The 22,547-nt window shown below is 40.1% G+C and overlaps 1 protein-coding gene across 9 annotated transcripts in view; it reads left to right on the top strand.

Annotated features, from left to right (window-relative positions):
• The first annotated feature begins 10,587 nt into the window (after positions 1–10,587).
• Positions 10,588–22,547, top strand: part of LOC100698585 (frizzled-8) — a 66,234-nt gene continuing 54,274 nt past the window's right edge. For 2 of the 9 annotated variants that reach the window (XR_001224620.3, XR_001224618.2), the window contains exons 1-3: positions 10,774–10,920; positions 11,286–11,452; positions 11,618–11,724. Coding sequence is in view for 5 of the 9 variants with exons in the window: in XM_019348089.2 (XP_019203634.1) it covers positions 19,725–21,470 (1,746 nt within the window). In the remaining 4 variants the exon portion in view is untranslated. The other 7 variants (XM_019348089.2, XM_019348088.1, XR_002057220.1 and 4 more) reach the window with 7 other exon arrangements.

Below are 22,547 nucleotides of genomic sequence, written 5' to 3'. Positions count from 1 at the left end.
TTCCAGTCAAGTGTCAAAGGAAGTGATGCATCTGAGCGATTGTACGCTTATCTATGGTCACACACCTGAATGTCTGAAAATCCTCTCTTCAGACGAAACATTCGCTTTTGTTGTATGTTACTTTCTCAGGTAATTAAATAAAAGTTAAACAAAAAGTACTTTAAGAATGTCAGACGATCACGATCATAGCTTTCTTTCTTTAATACTGGCAGAAAAATGAAAAATACTCTCCTGTTTTTATTGTTGCCATGTTACTGCAGCGACTACTGTGTTAACAAAACATTAACCATCTGCACAGTAAACAGGTCGGTAATTATTATCCAGAAGAACACTACTGTTGAGTAAATTTATTTGGCAGGAAGGATCTCAAGTCATGTGTTACAGGTTATTGGATGAATCACATGGCATGTTTAATTTCAAATTGTTATATTGTTAAATTGCTAAGTATTTTTATGTGTTTACTTATTTGACTGGTCTTGTTCAGATAAACCATAAACCCCATGCAGTCTCTCTGATATGTATATAGAAAGAAGGCTGTCAATTTGAAAATAAAAACTTTCATGAGATCTCCTTTTTCAGCATCAAGGAGACTTAAAGGTTTTGATGTGACAGAAGTAAGAAAGGCCTGAAGTCAGTCTGAGGATCAATCTTTCCTTTCACTTGAGAGTGACGTTCTTTGACTTCAAAACAGATGCAGTAGGCCTGCACATGACAAAACGTTACAGTCACATGTCACTCTCAGTGACTTTGGCTTTAAAATTATGACTGATGTCTTCTCTTAGACAGAAAATTCAAAAGAAAATAAATACTTTAAATGTAATAGTGCATTTTATACACAAGTTGTAATACCTCATATTAAATTATGTTAATGCTGAAAATCATTAAGACACAAAAAGCTTCTTGAAGTGCTCATTTAAAGCAACAGTCATGTTATTGCTTGAAGTCATTCAGTGCACATTACTCTTTGTTTTATTATTGCACAACTTTTTAAATCTCTGGATTCCAGGCTGCAGGCCAGCTATTGGCTTCACTGAGAGTGCTGCCTATATAAAACACGTAAAACATTTACTAGTCTAACTAGTGTTTTCTGCAACCCCAACAGTGCTTCCAATTTATCATTTTATGTTGTCACTTTTGTCCTCTTGCAGCTCAATCAGAGAGATAAGAAGGATAACTTTTAGAGCTTGTGGAATTTTTATTAGGCTGTTTTCCCAGTCCTTTTGATGAGGTGTTATTTTATTGACTTTATAACAAGACTCTTTAAGAATTGAGCTCATATAAGAAAATTATGTTATCACTTTTGCATAAATGTCTTGAAATGTCTCATTTTTAAAAGGAAAAGAGGAACATTTTCTTAACTATAGCAATGTTGATTGTAATATATTTGAAATGTCACATTTTCTGTTTCTGTTGTTTAATTTAAAAAACAAAAGCAAACATAGGCTCATAAATGTGGTTTTGTTGTTGTTTTCACCCTGCAGATTTAGTCAGTTTGACATGTCAGTGTGATTCAAGCACATAAACAGTTAGTGCATGTTAACATTTAGCATTTTCAAACCTATATATTTTGTTCAAACTACAAACCTAGTTCCTCATTCAACTTGATTCTCCAACTGATTTCTAAACTGTTTTTACGTGATTCAAACTGCACTTTCAGTCAAGTGGTTCAATGATTAAATCTTATGATGCAAAGGTCATAAAATGCTTTACTAGTCTTGCTCTAGTCCCTGATTCAAAGGTCCTCTCATTACTCTCTTTGCTACGCTGCTTTTATGATACAGTGAAAATTGCACCATATACTACTGTGCAATGCAGTGAAGATGTTATTGTGTAATGGCAACGCAGAGAAAGAATGTAGATCTAAAAGTCGAACATTTAATTTGGGTAACATTTTATATAATTGAGGTATGAATGGCCTTTATCTAGATTGTTAAATCGATTTCCACTGCAATACATATTGAAACCATATTCAGGTTTCTCTTCCTCGGTGCTCAATTTGTGCACAAATGAAAGTATTTCTGGTCATTTATATGTCCCTAAAGAATTTTCATCTTGTCATTTCAGTTCTCTAACTTAAAAAAACCTTGTATTAAATTTAAAAATATATGTCTCCTATATTGTTTGGGCCTCTGCTTAGGATGCTTCCTTGGTACTTCAAGTTTGGAAGTGTTCTGGGTTTGCCCAACTAGAAAGAGACCCCGGGGTAAACCCAGAACACACTGGGGAGATTATATTTCTCGTATGATCTCGGGATACCCAGGAGGAAATGGAAAGTGTGGGGGGAAGGATCCTGGTTAAAAGTATCCAGCTTATAGCCTACTGCCACCAGAACTGAACTTCAGATAAGTGGGAGATGATGGATGGATGGATGGATGGATGGATGGATGTGTCCTGTCTGTAAATTATATATCTTCACTTTTCTGATGTAGTGGATTCTACTCCACTCATGGCCCCCTCTGGTTAACATCGAATATGTTCAGAAGCAAAGTGAGCCTGGTCTGATGCTTGCACCCCCACAGAGGAATACAGGATGAATGACATGCAGGCTTTATACACAGTTGGAGACACAGAAGAAGGTACCACAAGATTTTCATGTGAATATAAAATGTGCATAAAACTAATGAAAAGTACCTAAACTCCCATATCTGCAGTCTCTCCTTCTTCTTCCCCATCTACCCTTCATAATGTATTTCCTCATTGCCTTTTACTTCATTTTCCTTTGTTCTACAGGACATTTCACTTCCCTTCTCTTCATCATTATCTGACCACCTCTTCATCCTCTCCCTTATGTCCTCAGCTGTCATTCCCCTTCCTTCTATCGCCCTCTTTTTTGACCCTCCTCTTCCTTACCACTTTCTCTCCCCCTTCTTCATTTGGCTGAGGCTAAATGTCTTGTGTGAGATAACATCACAGTAGGAAATTCCGCCTGTGTTGCCAGACTGCTCAGTTTTCTCCCCAGGGCTGGCAACAATGTGCGCCCTTCATAAGTGCCTCTACAGCACTCAGGATCTCCACTCATCCTCTGTGAGCCCGGTCAAAAGACCCGCCGGCGAAACCCAACGCTTACAGCTCCACGCCAAAACCACAGCAGGTAGCTAGTGGGATTACTGCAAATACTCTAAAATGTCCCTGTACAATCTTACATTTACTTACATTTACTTCCAAGATTCCTACTTTTACTTTTATTTGCATACAGTAAATTTCAATTTCTTGCATAAAGAATGGTCACTGAACATTTTTATAGTAAAAAACCTCTTAAACTATAAACTACATTTTCAATGCAGTGTATTAAAATGCTGAAAGAACTTGTAACAATTCAGTTTTATTAGTTTTATCAGGGGTTTTTTGTCATATTAGCAGTAAAAAATATATGTATATTACAAAATAGCATTTTCTTTCCTGTCATATTTCTTAATATTGTTTTATGTTTAATACAATGGACGACAGGGTTTCTTTTTGTCAGCTTAACCCAGGGGTGGGCAAATCCAGGCCTTGAGGGCCGGTGTCCTGCAGGTTATAGATCTCACCCTGGGTCAACACACCTGAATCAAATGACTAGTTCATTACCAGGCCTCTGGAGAACTGAAAGACATGTTGAGGAGGTAATTTAGCTTTTTGAATCAGCTGTGTTGGATCAAGGACACATCTAAAACCTGCAGGACACCGGCCCTCAAGGCCTGGGGTTGCCCACCCCTGGCTTAACCCCTCTGGTTCAGTTTAACAACTGTGTTTCCTCAAAAACTAGAAGCTTATAGTCACTCACATAATCGTCATCACTGAGGGGTTTCCAGCACGCCAGTGATGCTGAAAGTCTACAGATTCTTAGAGTGTGATGGCTCGTGGATAAGCAGTGACAAAAACAGATCTTTCTTCTTATCTTCCGGGGTGTCACTCTTTCAGAAGACAAAGAAATAAAGAGTAAAAAGTAGAAAAATGTTTTTAAACGCTTGCCTGCAGAAGTAAAATCCCTAGAGACCAATGTTTGTTTTGGAAGAAACTCCTGAGAATCGAGCCCACAGCAGTTCTGGCAAATGCACAGAAGCTGCAGATATTCAAAGATTTGGAAGAGCTAATTGTAAAACTTTAATATTGTTTTTAAAAGCAGAGGTTATACGATGCACAGTATGCACACTTAGTTAAATGTTGTACCAAAACAACATACATAGTAAAGGCCTCCAAGGATTCTGTCATCAGTGAAGGGCCAACACAGCTCTGAGCCTGTATTATTTTAACAGGCCGTATCTCATAGTATTGATCTCGTTCTTGTACTGTAAATACTCATTTAAGTCAGTAACCCTTTATATAGCTCTTACTGTGAAGTACCACAACACAGCGTTACCACAGAAACTAAATAGTTAGCTTCAGCTTGCTGAGATTAGTAGGTTGTTGTCTGGACAGGTCGAGATGTTCGCGGGCCATGTGGTATAAAAGGTTGTATGTATTTAGGACTATGTCTCTAAGTTTGGAATGTCCATGCTATAAGCACTCGAGGTTCTTTGACAGAGAGGAAAGGAGTGTCTCACTCTGTCAACGTCTGTGACCTTTGGAGCTGAGTTCAGGGAGCCAAGTCTGGGGGAAAAACAAAATAACAAATTTCTTTTGTTTGACGTGTAAAATACAACAAAAAAATGTATAAAATCTCATTTCTCCCCCGTCTGTATCATATAATCAAGTTAATCTCAGAATATCAAGTTGTGTTACTGAAAATGAGGACCAATTAAAAAGCTGTGGCATAAAACGTGGCAGATTTGGGCCACTATCAGATGAAAACACCAACCTAATTTGCAAGCAAAATACCATTAGACCTGGCGTTTTTATAGGCGTCTGAACATTCAGAGCCATTTCTCCGTGAGTGAGTTACCCTTTGACAGCGCTATCTCACAAATGAAGGCTCATGCAGCTGCAATCCTTGACAACTGCAGCTCTAAATGCACCTGTTGTCAGACACGTTTGAGGTGAGATAAGCTTAATTACACTTTGGTGCATGCTTTATCATTGCTGAGTGACACTGCTAGAGTTTGTACAGGGTCTGCACTTCCAAGGCTTTAGGAATGCCATTCAGTAGATGTAGTATTTTATGAGTGATAATCACCTGCAAGGATAATAAAGTCGATCAACTGTTTCATAATCTTGCTTCCTTAACTTATACAATGCATGATTAAAAACAGCTCATTTTTTATATACTGAGTATCCATATAAAAATACTATCGCTGGAAATCATAGCTACCTGTCACTTGTTTCACCTCTCTGTACTATTTTCCTCCCTCCTCATTCCCACAGTGGCCCACATTTACTTCAGTACCTCATTCCTGCCTGTTTTGTGGTGGAGGGGGGAGGGGAACCGTTGGTTCACAGCAAGAAGATCATTGGTTCTTGCTGTGTCTATGTAGGTTTTCTCCAGGTACTCTTAGTCCCTTCCACAGTATAAAGACATGGGGTTAATTGGTAGTCCTCAGATGACCACAAGTGTTAAATGTTGGTCTATGGAGTCACTTTCTGGGTTATCAAAGTGGTAAGACTTGTGACCCATGGCGAGGCATTTGTTGTTTTTCTATTAAATAAAATTTTATTTATATCGCACAGGTTCACAACAACAGTCATCTCGAGGTATGTTTTAATGTAAAAACCCTTCAAAGTATTTACCAATGCCAAAGGGTGAATAATATGCTAAATAATTTTCTATAAATCATAAAAATGTGCATCTAGATTGGATTAATAAAGGCCAGTAGAAACTGTGATGTGACTTTGACACATTACATAAAGCTTTCTTGCGTTTATATCACTCAGCAAAGAGAAATAACATCAGTTTATATTGTCAGTAATCCTAAAAACAAACTAAATAAACCCAGAAAAGATGGAGACACATATTGTTTTCATTTATTTTGACAATAGCAAGAAGGGAGGCCAAACTGCATCATATGACGGTTGTTAAAATGAGCCCAAATAAAATTTAAATACAATTACCTTCAATTTAAAAGCATATAATGGGTATTAATGCAATTAATTATGAAATGTGTTTCTGTTTATCACTGTGAAGCGGCTCTGAAGTCTTTAATACAAATAGTTCCAACGGTTCCAAAAGTAGGAATCGTATTAAGGAATTATATAATGGGAATTAATCTTAAAAGATGGTCTTTGGAAAAGGTTCCCCTCAAGGCAGTACCTGTTCCCAAAATGTTTGAGAACCCCTGACATTAGTTATTAAATGTATAGCCAGGTTAGGGTAACATTAGGTTTAGGTTAGGCAAGTTTGGGATTTATCTTTAATAATCACTGTGCGTCTGCACTGAACAATCTGAACATTGTCATGGGTGGGTTGGTCAAGTCATGCATGGAGGTTTCTGCCAAGTTTCATCTGGGTCAAAGTTGACTCATCACCTTCCTGCGGAATGTGTTGCTCCTCCTGATACAAATAAATGTATGTGCGCTGTCTTCAGAGAGCGGCCAACACCCTGTGTTCTATCTAGATTTTAAAGCTGGGTGAATGGGAGACATTTCTGAAATTCATATTTCCTGCACTGTTGCAGACACTTAAAGTAATTTAATCAACAACCTAAATGGAAATAAGGTAAGTTAACATACATTTGGATATGCAATCTGAACACAAACAGGAATGTGTAACTGTCTCTTTAGGAATAATTATTCAGGCTTGTTGAAGAGTGTGAGCTCTTAGTCCTCAGTTTAGATGATTACATACTGCTTCAATAACATTAAGATTCAGGATCTATGGAGTCCAATCCATGACTGACTGCATTGGCAGTGTTTTTGGATTGTCATACTGAGAAATGGAGCTGTTGACTATCACGCACTTTCTACTTGGTATTGCATGGTGGATCAACATTTGACCTTTCCCCAACACCACTGGCTGAAATACAAATCCCAAAACAAGTCAGAGCCTCCAGAGTGTGTTATAAATGGCTGTAGACACTCACTGTTGTACTTCACATCTGACCTCCTCCATTCATACTGTCGATGACTTGAGTCATCATTTTCAAATTTGGGTTCATCACTCCATAAAATCTGTTGCCACTGATTGTCAGTCCAGTTCTTGCGTAATTTGTTCCCCTCATTAAGAATGGCTTCATGACAAGCATCCTTACAATGAGAACATTTTCCCTATTTCTTGAGGACATGATTTTCAGATAATATTCAACTGGTCTAGATTCTTTTTTTTTTTGACCACCAGTTGTCCAGTTTCCTTAAATTCCTCAAATTGTAATACAATACCAATATATATCAAGTTTTTAGCGAATATCTCTTTGGGAATAACCTTGTTGGTGAAAAAGTACAATTTTACGCCTGTCAAACTGTGTTATTGTTTTTTATAGGTTCAGCTAAAGAAGTCTGTAGCAAATTATGTGTTTCTGTAACAGGCTGTGTAATAATAACAAGTCTAATAATAACATTTCTATAAATACAATTTAAAATTGGTTAATTACTAAACTGTCTGTTATCTGTAGATGGAACATTGGTTCATCCCTTGAGTTGCCTTTTTTAGTCCCTGAATTAGTCGCAGGTCAGTGTTAAGTGACTTAACAAACAAGAAAAAGCATTCCTGTGAAATGGGCCGGACTGAAAATGAGTGAAAAAGAAAAACTTTGAAAGACCTTCAGAACGTCTGGAAGCAAAATATAAAGAAATGAGGCATGGCTCAAGACTTTTGCACAGCTGTTACAGCAGGGGCAAACAGGGGTAAATATTATTCGGGATCACTTGTACATGGTGCGTGTGTGTGAGAGAGAGAGAAAGAGTGAGCTTGGCTGACTGTTTAGACTCTGTGCAGATGTGTGTATGTGTATGGGTCGTCTTCCTGAGTGTGTTTGTGTGTGTGCCTGAGTGTTTATTAACCTGTCTGTACAATGTGTATGTTAGTCAGTTTTTTACCAAATGAGTGAAATGAGGCCACTTAAATGCTCCAGGAAATAAGCTGAGCCGTCAGACTTACTCTTTGCCTACATGTTATTTTAAGCCCAAATTACACATCATCTGATATCCATCCTAAATGGCTTTTCCAGCTTCACTGCTCCAGGTATTCTGAGCTAGAAGGACAGCAGTAAAAAAGGGGGCAGCAGGTTTAGCAGCAGTATAAAGAAAAGAGAAAGAAAAACAGGCCCAGCTCCACTAAGATGATGGAAATCTGCCAAATCCAATTCCCTGAGAAGGAGAGGGCAAGGCCCAAGAACTATGGAGATCCCACTTATCTCTTTTTCAAACATTTACACTCACAGCTTCAGTATTTCAGGAAGTTGATCTTCCCAGATGTTAAAGACTCATGTTGATAAAGGGGATCTAGTATAAATTTAAGCAAGAACAGGTTGAATAAATGTCACTTGAGCGTCTTTTTAGTTTTATATAAAATGAGGAATACGTTATCTGTACATTTTGTAGCAAGCAGCAACTATTTCTTTTAAGTAAGCTGATCTATATGAAAGGAAATCTATAATCAGCCTGTAATCAACAATCATAATTTATTGTTACCAAGAGTGCAAGTTACACTGCATCAATCCAACAGGTCTGAGCAGACTTTGGCTGCATGCAAGTAAACGGTTTTTGTAAAGATCAAAACATGCAAATGCAATTTTGAAATCATCAACTTGTGTCTAGTAACAATTTAATTATCAGAATCAGGATATCTTTATTGTCATTTTAACAAATGCAACAAAATAAGTGCAGTCCCTGCAGTGTCAAGAGAGAGAGGTAGAACACAGTCATTCAGTGTAATAAATAGAACCTTATTGCACATAGACACAGGATGTCATCCACTGCACAGTATTTGGCAGGTTGAATTGTAGGTGATTACTTGTAATTCATTGCCCTAACAGCTACAGGGTAGAAACTGCTATTTAGTCTATTTGTCTTTGTTCTGATGCTCCTGTATCTTTTGCCTGATGGCAGCAGTTGGAACAGATTATGAGCGGGCTGTGAGGAGTCTTTTATGATATTTCCTGCTTTCCTGAGACAGCGAGAGCGGCGCAGTTCGTCCAGAGAGGGTAAAGAACAGCCGACAATCCCCTGGGCAATCAGGGGCAATCATTAGCTTTATTAATTTATCTGCACTCTAAATAATAAAAGCAAACATAACAGTAAGTCATTAGGACATCTGGTTGCTACACCAGAAACCTTTGCCCCCAGAGGCTGTCGACAGGCTAACTCCCAGGTTATACATAAGCCAGCTATTGTCTTTCTACTAGATGAAAAGGTTTGAATATTTCTGGTCTTTAGTTTGCAAGAACTGAAAATGTCTCTGCCTTTTTTGACTAGAATGAAAAAGTTAAGATACTGGCTTACTAGACTCATTACTACTGGAAATAATGAACTTTACCTATTATAATTGTATTAATTATTAAATATTATTATGCTGCTGAAAAATTTTAATGCAAAGAATACAGTGAGTTGCAGTTTATTTAAGTGTAAACATAACATAAATATGAAAATTACATGTGTGTTTTGTGAATTCAGTGAGTATTTAATTAGTCCTAAAACAGCTTCTTTTTGTTTATTAACACACTGCTTAATCCACAAAGGATCATTTGTCTTAAATGGCCCTTGACACACATGCCACAGGTTTTAGATATGAAAGACGTAGTGTGTCACCTCTCGTTGCTTGAGCCTACTCCTGAAAGCCAAACTCTAATGGAACACTAATGGCTTTCAACATGGTTACATTTCTCACCTCGTCACTGCTTCTGCCCTCAGAACAGCCTCACTGAAAAGGTCCCTCTGAGGTTGAAAGCCTCTCATAAAACACAGCCAACGTCTCGAAGTTAAGTGAGCTCTGAGGCTGTCGTCACGGCTCTTAATGAATCCTCGTGCCTGTTCGGGACCAGAGCCGGCCGAGTGTTCGTGTTTACCGCAGGGAAGACGTCATCGCTGCTGAAGAAAGATTGTAATTATAAACATGCCACTGCTGTTTCCAGTGGTAGCAATTTAAGAACAGACCCCTGTCGCCCTAGGGTCTTAATGACGCCAGGAGAACAAGTGGCAATTTAGAAGGGCTCATGGTAACACCCTCAATGCTGGGCTGGCAGCCTCCAAATTTAAACTACAGTATGGAGGGATTATGAAGGGAGACACGGGCAAGTGGTCAGACTCTGGCAGCTGATTTTACCTCCTGCGAAAGGGAAACACATAACTGTCTTCTGTTGCATTCACTTGTGTGTGTGTGTTTAAAGTGCTGAAATAATTGTTCATGGGTTTTTAATCGCTAAGTAATGTTACAGTTAAGGTACAATAGTGTCAGTTTAAACAGCAACACTCGTCGATTACAACCCAGGATGTTATTTTAATAGCGCTGTTCAAGCTGATTCATGAGGTGTATGAACACGGCAATATGTCTACAACAGTAGTGCCAAGATATGCAATCAGTCAGAGTGTTAGACAAGCAATCTATCTTATTCTGAATTAAATGCAAGACATGACACAAACATGTTGCCCATAATCTCTAAGAGTGTGGGAAACTGTACTTGTAAAGCCTCTGATTTATTTGTTTACTTGTACCTGTTACATTGACCTGGGTATTTGTTCAAAGCAGTCTCATTAGCAGTCTGACTGCTTGGGTTTACTGTCATGTTTGATGTCTTTTTGCTGCCAAATCGGAGCAATTAACCGGGTGAGGATTTTGCCAGTTTTTGGAAACGATGATTCAAATTATTATTGGATGACCCACAGCAAAACTCCACTCCCTTTTAAGTTGGATTTCACTTGTATTCCCTAAGGTTATGACCTGTTCAAATCAATGCAAATTATCAGCTCATTCTGTTGTAGTGAAACCAGGTGTGCATTATTGGCTTCAGGCAGTAACTGAATGGGCACTGTTAAGCTGTGTGAGTGAAAGCAAAATTGCTTTGCAGCAGATCGCACATTATTGAAGTTTGTGTGTGTGTATCCCCTAAGCTAAATTCAGGTGTCAGCAGTTAAAAGGTATTGAGTTAAAGCAATATTACTGCTTTCTTTGTTGTTGTGTGTCTTTGAATTCATACACCTGTACAACCCTGTGTGTATCTGGTCATGTGGTAGCTTGTAGTTTAAAGAGACAATGCCAGCCACTGCTCCATAGTCATTGTATGTACATGTTTTCATTTATTGGCCTATATTTTTTTTTTTTTATTTGAAGCACCTGGTGATATCAAGCCATGCAGATAGCTTTGGTTTGGGGATTTTTGAGGAATTTGTTTTTTCAGCATTTAAAGCATTTGGAAAAATGAAATTTGGAATTTGGAAGACTTATCTGTAATTTCACCTTCCATCTTTATGGTATATTAATTGCTCTATTTTCAAATTCCAAGCTTCTAGGTGTTTTTTGGTTGCAAAATCCTGAAACTCAGCTACCAAAATAGTGTCAGAGAGAGCTAGGCTGGAGCCACAAGACAACTTTTGGGAATCACCCTATCCATGGAGAAACACTGGAGCCACACAGGAAAGCCTGCAGATAATTTTCCAGCAACCCTTCAGGGTGAGTTTTTAGGCTGCATTAGTGAAAGTTTAAATAAGTTAAAAAGTCATGTTATAATGTAAAAAACTAAATGTTAGGGGTGGTTGATATGTAAAAAAAACAATATTACAGCATATTTCACACCTTTTGGCTCTCATATCAGTGTGTGTGTGTGTGTGGTTTCAGGAGGTTGGTTAACACAGACACGGCTGTCATGGTCCTGCCCAGCAGTAGACTGATTGGATGGGAGGTATTTGTGTCAATGTTTGCTCTGGTTAATGAGCGGAAGGAAGGTGAGTCCATACAATACACACTCATACACACTCTATCAGTAGTGAAACACTGTCAGGGTTTGTGTGTGCGTGAGTGCGTGTTTGTGTTAAGGGTGACTGCCCTAAGCCTCCCAACCCACCCCGGGCTGATTAGTAGTTTGTCTTTAAGTAAACATGGAAGAGAACCGCAGAGGAATCTAACCTGTGGAAGGAAGGAAGGGAGGAATCCTCTATCCATCACTGACCAGGAGATGCAGAATGGGCGCGCACTGCAAGGAATTCAAATTTCCCCTGGAAAGTGACAGCCTTCCACTCAATAATGATCGCTCAGCCGTTAAAGGAAAAACACATTGTAAAAAAAGAAACCTGCTTAAACAAAGTAAAGCTGATTTTTCTGACAGAAAATCACGTTTATCTGAAATATCAGCAGATTCAAATATGTCAAAACTATTAGGCAAGGATGAGCATTTAAATGAGTATTTATTGCTGAGTGTTGAATTTCCAGGCGGTTGAGTGATTAGCTCAGAGCAACTGACACTTACAAAATCAGAGTCCTCTATACTATGGACTCACCGCCTGTTTCCCTCAAAAAGAAATGCACAGATTTTACTCAAACACTTCCTATAGTATAGTTATTTATACTCTGATTATTTATCCAGCCAGTGAGAACTCGGTGACAGCAGCATTCCCTCCGAGATCAAGGGTGGCGTCTGAAAGACTGCATCCAAACTTAAAGAAAGTAAACATCTTCAGAAGTCAGGAGGGCCTTCACGTCTTATCTTGAAGACATACATCACATCTAATTAAACTCAGGCCTCTTCTCCCATGCGCACATGAAGTTTTAAATCAACCAAATTACCCTGGGGACCAAGACGACACTCATTTAAATATTCATTTAATTGCCAGCTTCAGAAAGATATTATACGAGGAGTTGCAGGTTTCAATGAAATTGGGTCAGGTCGATTATTGGTGCCTACAGAATGAGACGCTAAGAAAGCTAAGACTTGTTCTTAGGTTATTATATCTGACATGTAATCATGGATACAATTTGACAACATAGCAGCTAAAAGAAATTAATTTGAGCTTCTTTGTTTTCATTTTTTCAAAAGTGGATGATGGTGGCAAGAACAAACATTGCTAACAAAGCACAACTATACATACCTGCATCCTGTCATTTAAGGGCAATAATGAATGCACAGTGGCTCAGACATGTTGCTCTCAGGGGGAATCTAATTTAAATGTTGTAGACATTGGGAAATATGACAGCAATTTCACATGCACCAACTCTGCCCAAGTGCCATGAGTCAGTGGAGTGTGCCGCCCTTAAAATCTCTTGGCTAACTATTATCTACTGAATATCCCGAGAGGTGGTTAAGAATTACACAAGGGCTTGTATTTATTAATTTGTCCGTAATGCGAAGAACCCGGTAATAAAGCTACAGCAAAAGGAAAATCTCCCTCATTTTTCTTTCTATTGATTATTCCTACTATTTCTACTGTTTGGCAGTAAAATTCACCTTTATTCTATCACCGTAATCTGAATCTGAGTCAGAATCAACTTTCTTCTCTCTCAGTGTAAGTAACAAGATAGACAACATGCAATACTAACAATAGCAACATGTGACATATTTATATTCATGGTACAATGGTACATGATAGAGAGTGCCAAGATGTTGGAATAAATTATGAAATAAATAAGATATGGATAACTAGTTACTATATATACAGTATATACATGAGGATTCAGTATTAATATATATACATTACTGTTTATAATATTTATAGAACAATATCCAGATAGCAATGCTTGTTTGGCACAAATTTAGCCCAAAGCTTTGGTTCTCTTGCGTGCCAGATTTGACCATGACTCATTGCACTGACTCCGAGGTGAGTCTGGTTGCTTGACCAGGTTCATTTTATATAGGCCAGATGTGAGGTGTGTACTGACATCTGGGTCACATCTGTCCCACAAAAAGCTTCCCCTAGTCTATGTCAAGTCCAGCTAATGACATGTGGGCCAAATCTGACACAAATGGCTCTGAGCTGTATGTGTGCAAAGACTCCCAGATTATGCACAAATGTGTCTTCTGAGAATTATTCTTGTTCCTCACCCCAATCAGACTTCATAAACTTCCCTTTAAATATAATTGCAGTTGTGACATTCTGCCTTTCAAAGCGAAAACAAAATACCACTTTATCATCATTGCAGTGATGATCATCTACGCTCTGTGGGAGCTTATGAACATGAGTCGATTTGTGAGGAAGCATCACATTAACTGAGACTTTATCTTTTCTGTTTTTAACCCTAATTCCCTTTTTTTCTTATCGATCTAACCAAATTTTTCAGAGAAATTATTCAAGACTCACAGGGTTGTGGCTCCACAGTGCGAATCAACACAAGCCCAAACTTCCCATGAGGAGGTTACAAAGACACAGACATTTCAGAGTTTCACAGCACGCCTCAGTAACTCTGTGAGAAGCCCCCCTCCTTTGCTACCCACCCACCCACCTTTTTCTTTGGCGTCGTGAACTTTGAGAGCCCTGGGAGAATCGGGGGGGAACCTACCGAGAGTCAAGAAGGGAGGTTAGATAGAGGAGTGGCAGAGTGGGCAGCCCACAGAATGCAGAAGTTGACTTCTAAACAGATGCAGTAATTCCATTTCCACCCTTTTAAATTTGGTATGCAGGGGGCCAGTGCGTAACCCTAAACCCACTATCGCTGTTGCACACAGAAGGGGGAGGCGCAGTCGACAGTTGGTGGCTGGGGCCACCGAGTCTATCGGCCTTGTTAATCAATACGGGTTCCACTCTGATAGACAGCGATTGGTGTAACCGATGCCCAGCCTGCTATTTTGTTCCCTCTGGCAGGAGGAGTAGGCACCTGTTTCTTAAGACTTTCACCTGCAGTTCACAGCTCAGCTGGAGATGGCTGGCCCAGCGTGAGGCATCTGGATCAGCCCCAAAAAGTTCCTGCACATACATAAGAATGTCTGAGGAGTCTCATTTCTTCATGAGAAAATTGTCCCCCCCGTTCAGACAAAGTGAATGTTGTTTTGAAAGTAAAACCAGCTGCAAAAAGCATGATTTTTATGTGGAAGTCAACCAAAGTGAGACACTATTATCTCAAATTAATAGTAAAACAAATTCATTCAGATTGTTTTTCTTGCTGTGTAAACAAATGCGCTGTTTAAAACCACCAATGTTAGGGTCATAAAGTAATGTCTTTAACATTCCACAACATATTTACTTTCTGTTGAAAGGAAAAATAATCAAAAGAATGGGAAAAAAATTGCATTACTTTTGCATTATTCCATAATGTGCATTGTCACATTATGTTTCGGAATTTCAGGAGCGGGACCACGCCTCCAAACACGCTCCTTCCGGTTCTCATCTATATAGGTTCCCCCAGTTCTGCAAGCTGTTCGTTCTCGTTTACGTGCCCCACCCTCCCTCCCCTTTTCAATTCTTTAACTTCTTCACTTCTATTTAGTACACGGGGATCTGCCAGGCCCGGGAGCCGTCGCCGGTCCCCCACGAGGCCTTCCCCAAACCGCAGCTCAATTCATGTCCAAGCATTCACCTTTACCTACTAAAACGCTGTCAAACCTAAAATGAGGACGTGGGCCCAGCTAGTGAATTGGCATTTATTTGTTAACACACAGCATTCATCTAAGTTAGTGAAAAAAAGCCCAGAAAGTGCTTCAAAGAAAAGCGATCGGGCCATTTCTGCCCACACCTGTTGGAGCAAGGACAGGTAGAACATCCCACAAAATGGCGATTACGGTACTGTAGGCCTGAACACTCCTCATTCTGTTACCTCTGAAAAAAATCACAGCTCAGCCTACACTTTGGTTTAAGATTATTCTCTTTGTCATTAGATCTGATATGTTATTTATGCAGACGTGTGGAAAGAGTTGATGTCTTGCCATCAGCAGTTGATAGTTGCTTCTGGCCACATCGCAGTATGCACTTTGCCATTGCTTTCATATTTATGAATGCAACTGAACTAGAAGCAATATTCTTCTTGCTACTCCTCGGCAGTCTCAGACCATTCTGCTGTTTTTCTACTCCTTCTACATTAAGTGAAGTCAGCTGATTGCAGTTAGCAGGAAAAGGACAATTTGTTTGTGTCCTTTTTTCTATCTGTCCATAGTGCAGGTAAATGAAGTGCATGTAACCCAAGTCATCATGACTTGGGTTTTGAAAAGTTTTCTTTACTTTATGTGCTGACACATTTGTAACTGGAAACACTTTAATATGCTGAAATATACTTTAAATTATTATGTGAAGAGAGTTAAAGGGTGATTGGGAATTCAGGATGGATCCAGGGGAATTCGGGAAGAATATATTTTTATTTTGAAAAACCGCAATTATACCACTGAGAAAGAATCCTATTAGTTTTGCGCATTCTTCCTTTAGAACAGAAGAACCTCAGTTTTTACGTGTTAGATAATCTGAGAGCTAGTTTTAAGTTCTTCTGTATGTTGTGAGGTAAACTTTTACGTTTGGGCTTAGATTGACTTAAAAGAAAAAAATATGTATCTTATAAATAAAGCTGTGAGAAGACAACAACTATCCATATTTAGAAAATGACATGTTTGTCTGATAATGGTAAATAAAAACAGTTTTGCTCTTTTATTGATTTGATTAAAGGCTTTCTTATTGTGAGTTTAGCCAGAAACCACACAACCCCACACATCCGAGAATCCAAACCCAGCTGAAACAAGCACCCTTTTGCAAATACTGGAGTTTGGGGCTAATTAGTTCTGATAAAACCTGTGGATTGGAAACACACTGCCTGTCTGCCAAACTGTCTCAGCTCCATTTGAAGCTGCTGAATCCAATAAGAAGTGTGAATGACTTTAATTAGTGCTATCACAATGCTGTATTTGCCCATGTTAGCTTATTCTCTTAGAGCTGAGCTCTGAAACTGTTTGCAAACACACACACACACACACACACACACACACACTATCCTGTCTATTAGGCCTGTGGTGTGTTGCAGTCATCGCTGGCCCAGCATGATCTTACTGAAACACTGGCACCAGCATTAAGACAAACAGCCCCCTCCCTTTCAAACAAGACGACCCCCTGCTGTGCACTAACAAGACTATAGCAACCACCCTTACCCCACACACACACACACACACACACACACACACACACACACACACACACACACACACACACACACACACATTTTCCCCGTAGTAGTTCTCCTGCATGCAAGAAGACACATGCATATGTGCATGTACAAACATTTTCATGTAGGCCACAGAAACATATTTATATTGTAAGATCTAAGGGCAGGAGGTTTTTCATTGCGCTGGATTGTGTCTAAATGACAGAGCAAAAACGAGTGTTTCCTTGTGGCCTTCACAACCATTTGTTTACAGAAGATTAGTTAAATTAAATTTATCAAGCTTATCTCCAATGTGAAGCAGGAGGTTTGCATGCAAAACTGAGTTTATACTGGTTTCCAATTAAAAACCAGAGAAACTAGTTTGTCCATCTGGCTTTAAACAACAAATGAGCAAAACTGTTTTCTCTTTAGATTTAGACAAGTTAAAATTTTAATGGATCAGGCTCTGGTGATTGGGAATGTGCTGTATCATCATCAGCAATGACAGCTTTATTTTCCTACTTGTATAGGTTGGGACTGGAAGATGTTTGATCCACTGATTAACTTGAAAGATTGTAAATGAAAACCAGCTAAAGTACAGAGCAGGATTCACTGGGGAAGACAGCCATATTTTTGTTTAATTCATTATTTGACAACATTAATGAACTGAGAAATCCTGTGAAATTAGTCAAAAAGCTAATTTTCAGAAACTGCCCAGATATTAAAGTATCATTCTTAAATTCTAACTTAAGAGCTGTGACAGAATAAAGTGATCTGGTGTCGTGTAGGTAGGGGAGACCGGGGATAGTTGTAACATTTTTGACATTTCTGTCTGTAAATTGGAGCTGTTTTAAGGTAGTGGATTCAAAATGTAATGCAAAGTATTTACATGTCTCTGCTATTAAATAGTGCAGCTATTTTCTCTGCAGCACAATTACCCATTGCATGGTATGGTCTCAAACACAAAGAGTGAAATGTTACAATTAACCCCATAGTCTGGGTTAGTTGTAACATATCCTGAGGTGAAATGTAACACAATGAAATAAGGGTACTGACAAAACATTAACATGTAATCTTTGTTTATTCAACACATGAATGCACTTAGAGCCATTTATGTAGCTGTGTGTGTGTGTGAGACAGAATGCAGAAATCTAGCTTTTGAACATATTCCAACCCCCCAAAAAATACAAATTATGGAATTTTCTGCAACTGAATATTTCATTAATTTTGGTTGGTCTTCCTTGAGTTTGGCCTCATTGGCTCAGTGGGCATTATAACCTACAACTCTTGCACCAACTTTTGAACATAACAATGAAGCTGAAAAAACGTAGTTTTTTCCATTACTTTTTATCATGGCTTACCTTGGTGTGGTTTGCAAAGTGCTTCAGAAAGATGAGGAAATCTGTTTCTTGCACCCATCCTGATTTATTTCCACTATCAATACTTCCTACTGGTCCATCTCTGACACAGTGGTCTGCATAATGTATGTGTGGGAACACAAACAGTGGAGGAATTGTGTTGCCAATGGCATTAACCGCATACACAAAGGCGACCAGTGAACCTCTCTCTGCTGATGTCGTTGTCCCAACTTATTTAATATAAGTTAAAGTAATAGTGTGGTAAGTTGTAACATCTGCATTATTGTTACAACTAACCCAGACTGTTGCTGTTACAACTGACCCAGACTCCTATAGCCATGAACTAGCTAAGATTACAGCCAACGGCTAAAACATTAGCACTAAAGACCTACACAGAATATATCCCCATAAGCATACAAATAACATAATTTAAGTTTGATGAGTTTAACTGCAAAGCAGATAATGCTATTAGAAATTGAAATAAAGTAGAAAAACTTACTTTTTGGCATACAAATTTTTTTCGTGTTAAATTCTGTGTTTGACAAAATGTGCTGTTTTTTCACATGTGATAGAAGAACTGAAATGGGCATGCACAGGATGAATCACATCATTTGAAACTTAGCCCTGATTGGAGAAATTGGAAGTGTTACAACTGACCCACGTTACAACTATCCCTGGTCTCCCCTACAAGATGTAATATTTCCATCCTCTGCAGATGAATCCTGTGAATCTGCTGAGAATCTGATTTGCTTACTATTTTGGTAATGGCAGTCACTACAACACTGGACGCTCCTTATCATTTGAAGGTGGATGTTATAAATTCATTAATAAAAGCAGCAATAGAAAAAACAGATAACATTTTAGTTTTCTCCTTCATTTCATGTTGCATTTTTGAGAAAATGAATGATTGAGTCAAAAGTGTTATGACCTACAACCCACCACCAAGATAACAACCACTAATGTATTAAGTCCACCCACCTAATTGGTTCATTTGTATCCTATTAGTTGGCTGTCTGCGTTCCTATTTACATTCCTCCATAATGTATTTATTTTTTGATAACTTTTCCTTGTTTGTGAAGGGCGGTGTGACTCTGCGTCTGTGTGTGTCTCTTGGGGGAGTGCAAACAAGGGCAAAGTGATTATAACCCTTCCACCGGGGTGAACATTTTAAACAAACACCTATAGAAGGAAGTCTTGATTGACTTGACTTACTCTTCCTCTCCGCCCAGGCTGAGGGAGTGTCCTCTTCCAGCTCGTATAAAGCCCAACGCTACCGTGTGTTACAGAGCATGCAGGCAGAGACGCGGTGCTGCACCGACACAAAGGAGTGAGAGAGAGGGAGGGTAGACTGGAAGTATCCACAGATTCTCAGAAAGTAAAACGCCTGTGTTGGATATCACACGTACTAAACATACTCGCAAACTGTGTGCGCATTAGCATGAGTTTGGCACTTCTCCTGGATTAACTGGACTTGCAGCCTGCTTGCAAAAAGCAAGTTCGCTCTGACTTTGTGGAAGACAAATCGCGCACAGAAAACAACGATGGATAGGAGCATCCCGGGATGGTGCGTGCTGTTAACCCTGGTTCTGCACGGAACGCGCTGCTTGGCTGCCAAAGAGCTCCAGTGCCAGGAGATCTCCGTACCTCTGTGCAAAGGCATCGGCTACAACTACACCTACATGCCCAACCAGTTCAAACACGACACGCAGGACGAAGCCGGCCTGGAAGTGCACCAGTTCTGGCCGCTGGTGGAAATAAAGTGTTCCCCCGACTTGCGCTTCTTCCTCTGCAGTATGTACACACCGATCTGCCTTGAAGACTACAAGAAACCGCTGCCACCGTGCAGGAGTGTGTGTGAGCGGGCCAAAGCTGGATGTGCGCCGCTCATGAGACAGTACGGCTTCCCGTGGCCAGACCGGATGAGATGCGACCTGCTGCCCGAACAAGGCAACCAGGACACGCTGTGCATGGACTACAACCGCAGCCAGACCACCACTGTCTCTCCTGTGGTGGCGAAGCCAACCAACCGGCCCTTAAAGCCGTACAACACCAAGAAGAAGAGCGGCTATGGTCGTGGGATCCCCGGTAAGCACAAACCAGCAGCGTCTACGTGTGAAACGGGATGCTTCTGCCGTGCGCCCATGGTGCCCGTTACCAGCGACAGCCACCCACTGCACAACCGCGTCAAAACTGGACAGATCTTGAACTGTGCCATTCCGTGCCACAACCCTTACTTTACACCAGAGGAGAGGACTTTTACTACCTTTTGGATCGGCCTGTGGTCGGTTCTGTGTTTCATCTCCACTTTTGCAACTGTGGCGACCTTTTTAATTGATATGGAGAGGTTTAAGTACCCGGAGCGCCCCATCATATTCCTCTCCGCCTGCTACATGTTCGTGTCAGTTGGATATATTGTCAGACTGATCGCTGGACACGAAGAAGTGGCCTGCAATAGAGAAAACGGCGGAGAATACATTCACTATGAAACCACTGGTCCTGCTCTTTGTACCATCGTTTTTCTGCTGATCTACTTCTTTGGCATGGCCAGCTCGATCTGGTGGGTGATTCTGTCCCTCACTTGGTTTCTCGCTGCAGGTATGAAGTGGGGTAACGAGGCAATAGCCAGTTACTCACAGTACTTTCATTTAGCCGCCTGGCTCATTCCCAGCATGAAGTCCATCGCGGTTCTGGCTCTGAGCTCAGTGGACGGGGACTCCGTAGCCGGGATTTGCTATGTAGGCAACCAGAATTTGGACAACTTGCGGGGCTTTGTGTTGGCACCGCTGGTTATCTACCTGTTCATCGGTACCATGTTTCTGCTGGCCGGCTTCGTCTCGCTGTTCAGGATCAGGAGTGTTATCAAACAAGGAGGCACAAAAACTGATAAACTGGAGAGGCTGATGATCAGGATAGGAGTTTTCACAGTTTTATATACAGTCCCGGCCACTGTCATAGTGGCGTGTTACTTTTACGAGCAGCATAACAGGCAGACGTGGGAAATTACGCACAACTGTACGTGCATGACGGACCCGAACAGGCAGAGGCCAGACTATGCTGTGTTTATGCTGAAATACTTCATGTGCCTCCTGGTGGGTATCACGTCGGGAGCCTGGATCTGGTCCGGGAAGACCTTGGACTCCTGGAGGACTTTTTGCACGCGGTGCTGCTGGGGGAGTAAAGCCTCAGCGGGCTCCATGTACAGTGACGTGAGCACTGGACTGACCTGGAGGTCTGGGACGGCCAGTTCCGTCTCCTGCCCCAAACAGATGCCACTTTCCCGGGTTTGATCAGGTGGATTGGACGCCCAGTTGCCCAATCTCATGTCATTTGACACTAAAGACTTAAAACCAGCTTTCTGGGGACAATGTGTCGTAGAGAATGATTTTTGTTTTGTTTTTACTGGGTAAATTATTAAATGTCAGTCCCCAAACTGCCAGTTAAAGTCAAACTTTGTTCCTGAGCACTCCCCTAATGTGAAAGTTTGATGGATTTATGCTCAGGTTTGCTTATAAAACTTAGAAGATCAGTTTGACTAATGGAAAGTGCTCTTCCCTTGCCTTATCCCAGTGACGTCCAGGGGTTTTGAATAGAGGGTTTGAAAGGGGGAGGGGTGACTAATTGTGTTGGGATTGTCCATCAGCGTGTTGTAATTAGCACATTAATGAGCGCCTAATGGCTTCTCTTTAAATAATGAGACTGTCAGCAGCAGAACAATGTACCTGGCACGAAGAATGCAGAGTCTTATCTGGGCTTAATTGAATGCACACAGCTGACAAGATCCCCCTTGTCGATAGGTTATATGGTATATCTGAGTATCTCCTTATTCTCACTGCAAAGAACCGCTGTGTCTTAAACACAATATTCACAATGAGACTGTTCTGCTAGAAATGAGGCCATTGCTGGGCTGTTTTGTCTACAAGATGGATTTGTGCGTACATTAATCAATGCCTTAATACTGCCTCGTACGGGTTGCATTTGCGCATCAAGTGTATTTATATAATTATTGTTGTACATACATTGTACATTTGTACATTGAATTTTACGAGACTGTAAATATATATAATTTCCATTTTGATAGAAGATTTTATTTTGAGAATAAAACAACTTTTATTGAACGTTTACTCATGCTTCCTGGTTATTCTCACTACTTGTTTCTCCTGGAATCTGACACTGTCGAACTGTGTATTTCTTAGTTTTTTTTAAAGTTGTTGATGCAATTCATGCTTTGAAACAGCATCTCAGTATTGAGCAGACTAACGAGCAGCGTGCGCAAGGTGCTAAAGTCTCAGTATCTCTGTGCGCAATGGCTGAGCTATGACAGCTGTAGTTTCATTTATATTTAACTAACACATGTAAATTGCTTT

The sequence above is a fragment of the Oreochromis niloticus genome, linkage group LG18, assembly GCF_001858045.2.
Source record: "Oreochromis niloticus isolate F11D_XX linkage group LG18, O_niloticus_UMD_NMBU, whole genome shotgun sequence".
NCBI classification, from domain to species: Eukaryota; Metazoa; Chordata; class Actinopteri; order Cichliformes; family Cichlidae; genus Oreochromis; species Oreochromis niloticus.
This window is presented reverse-complemented; position numbering and strand designations above follow the sequence as displayed.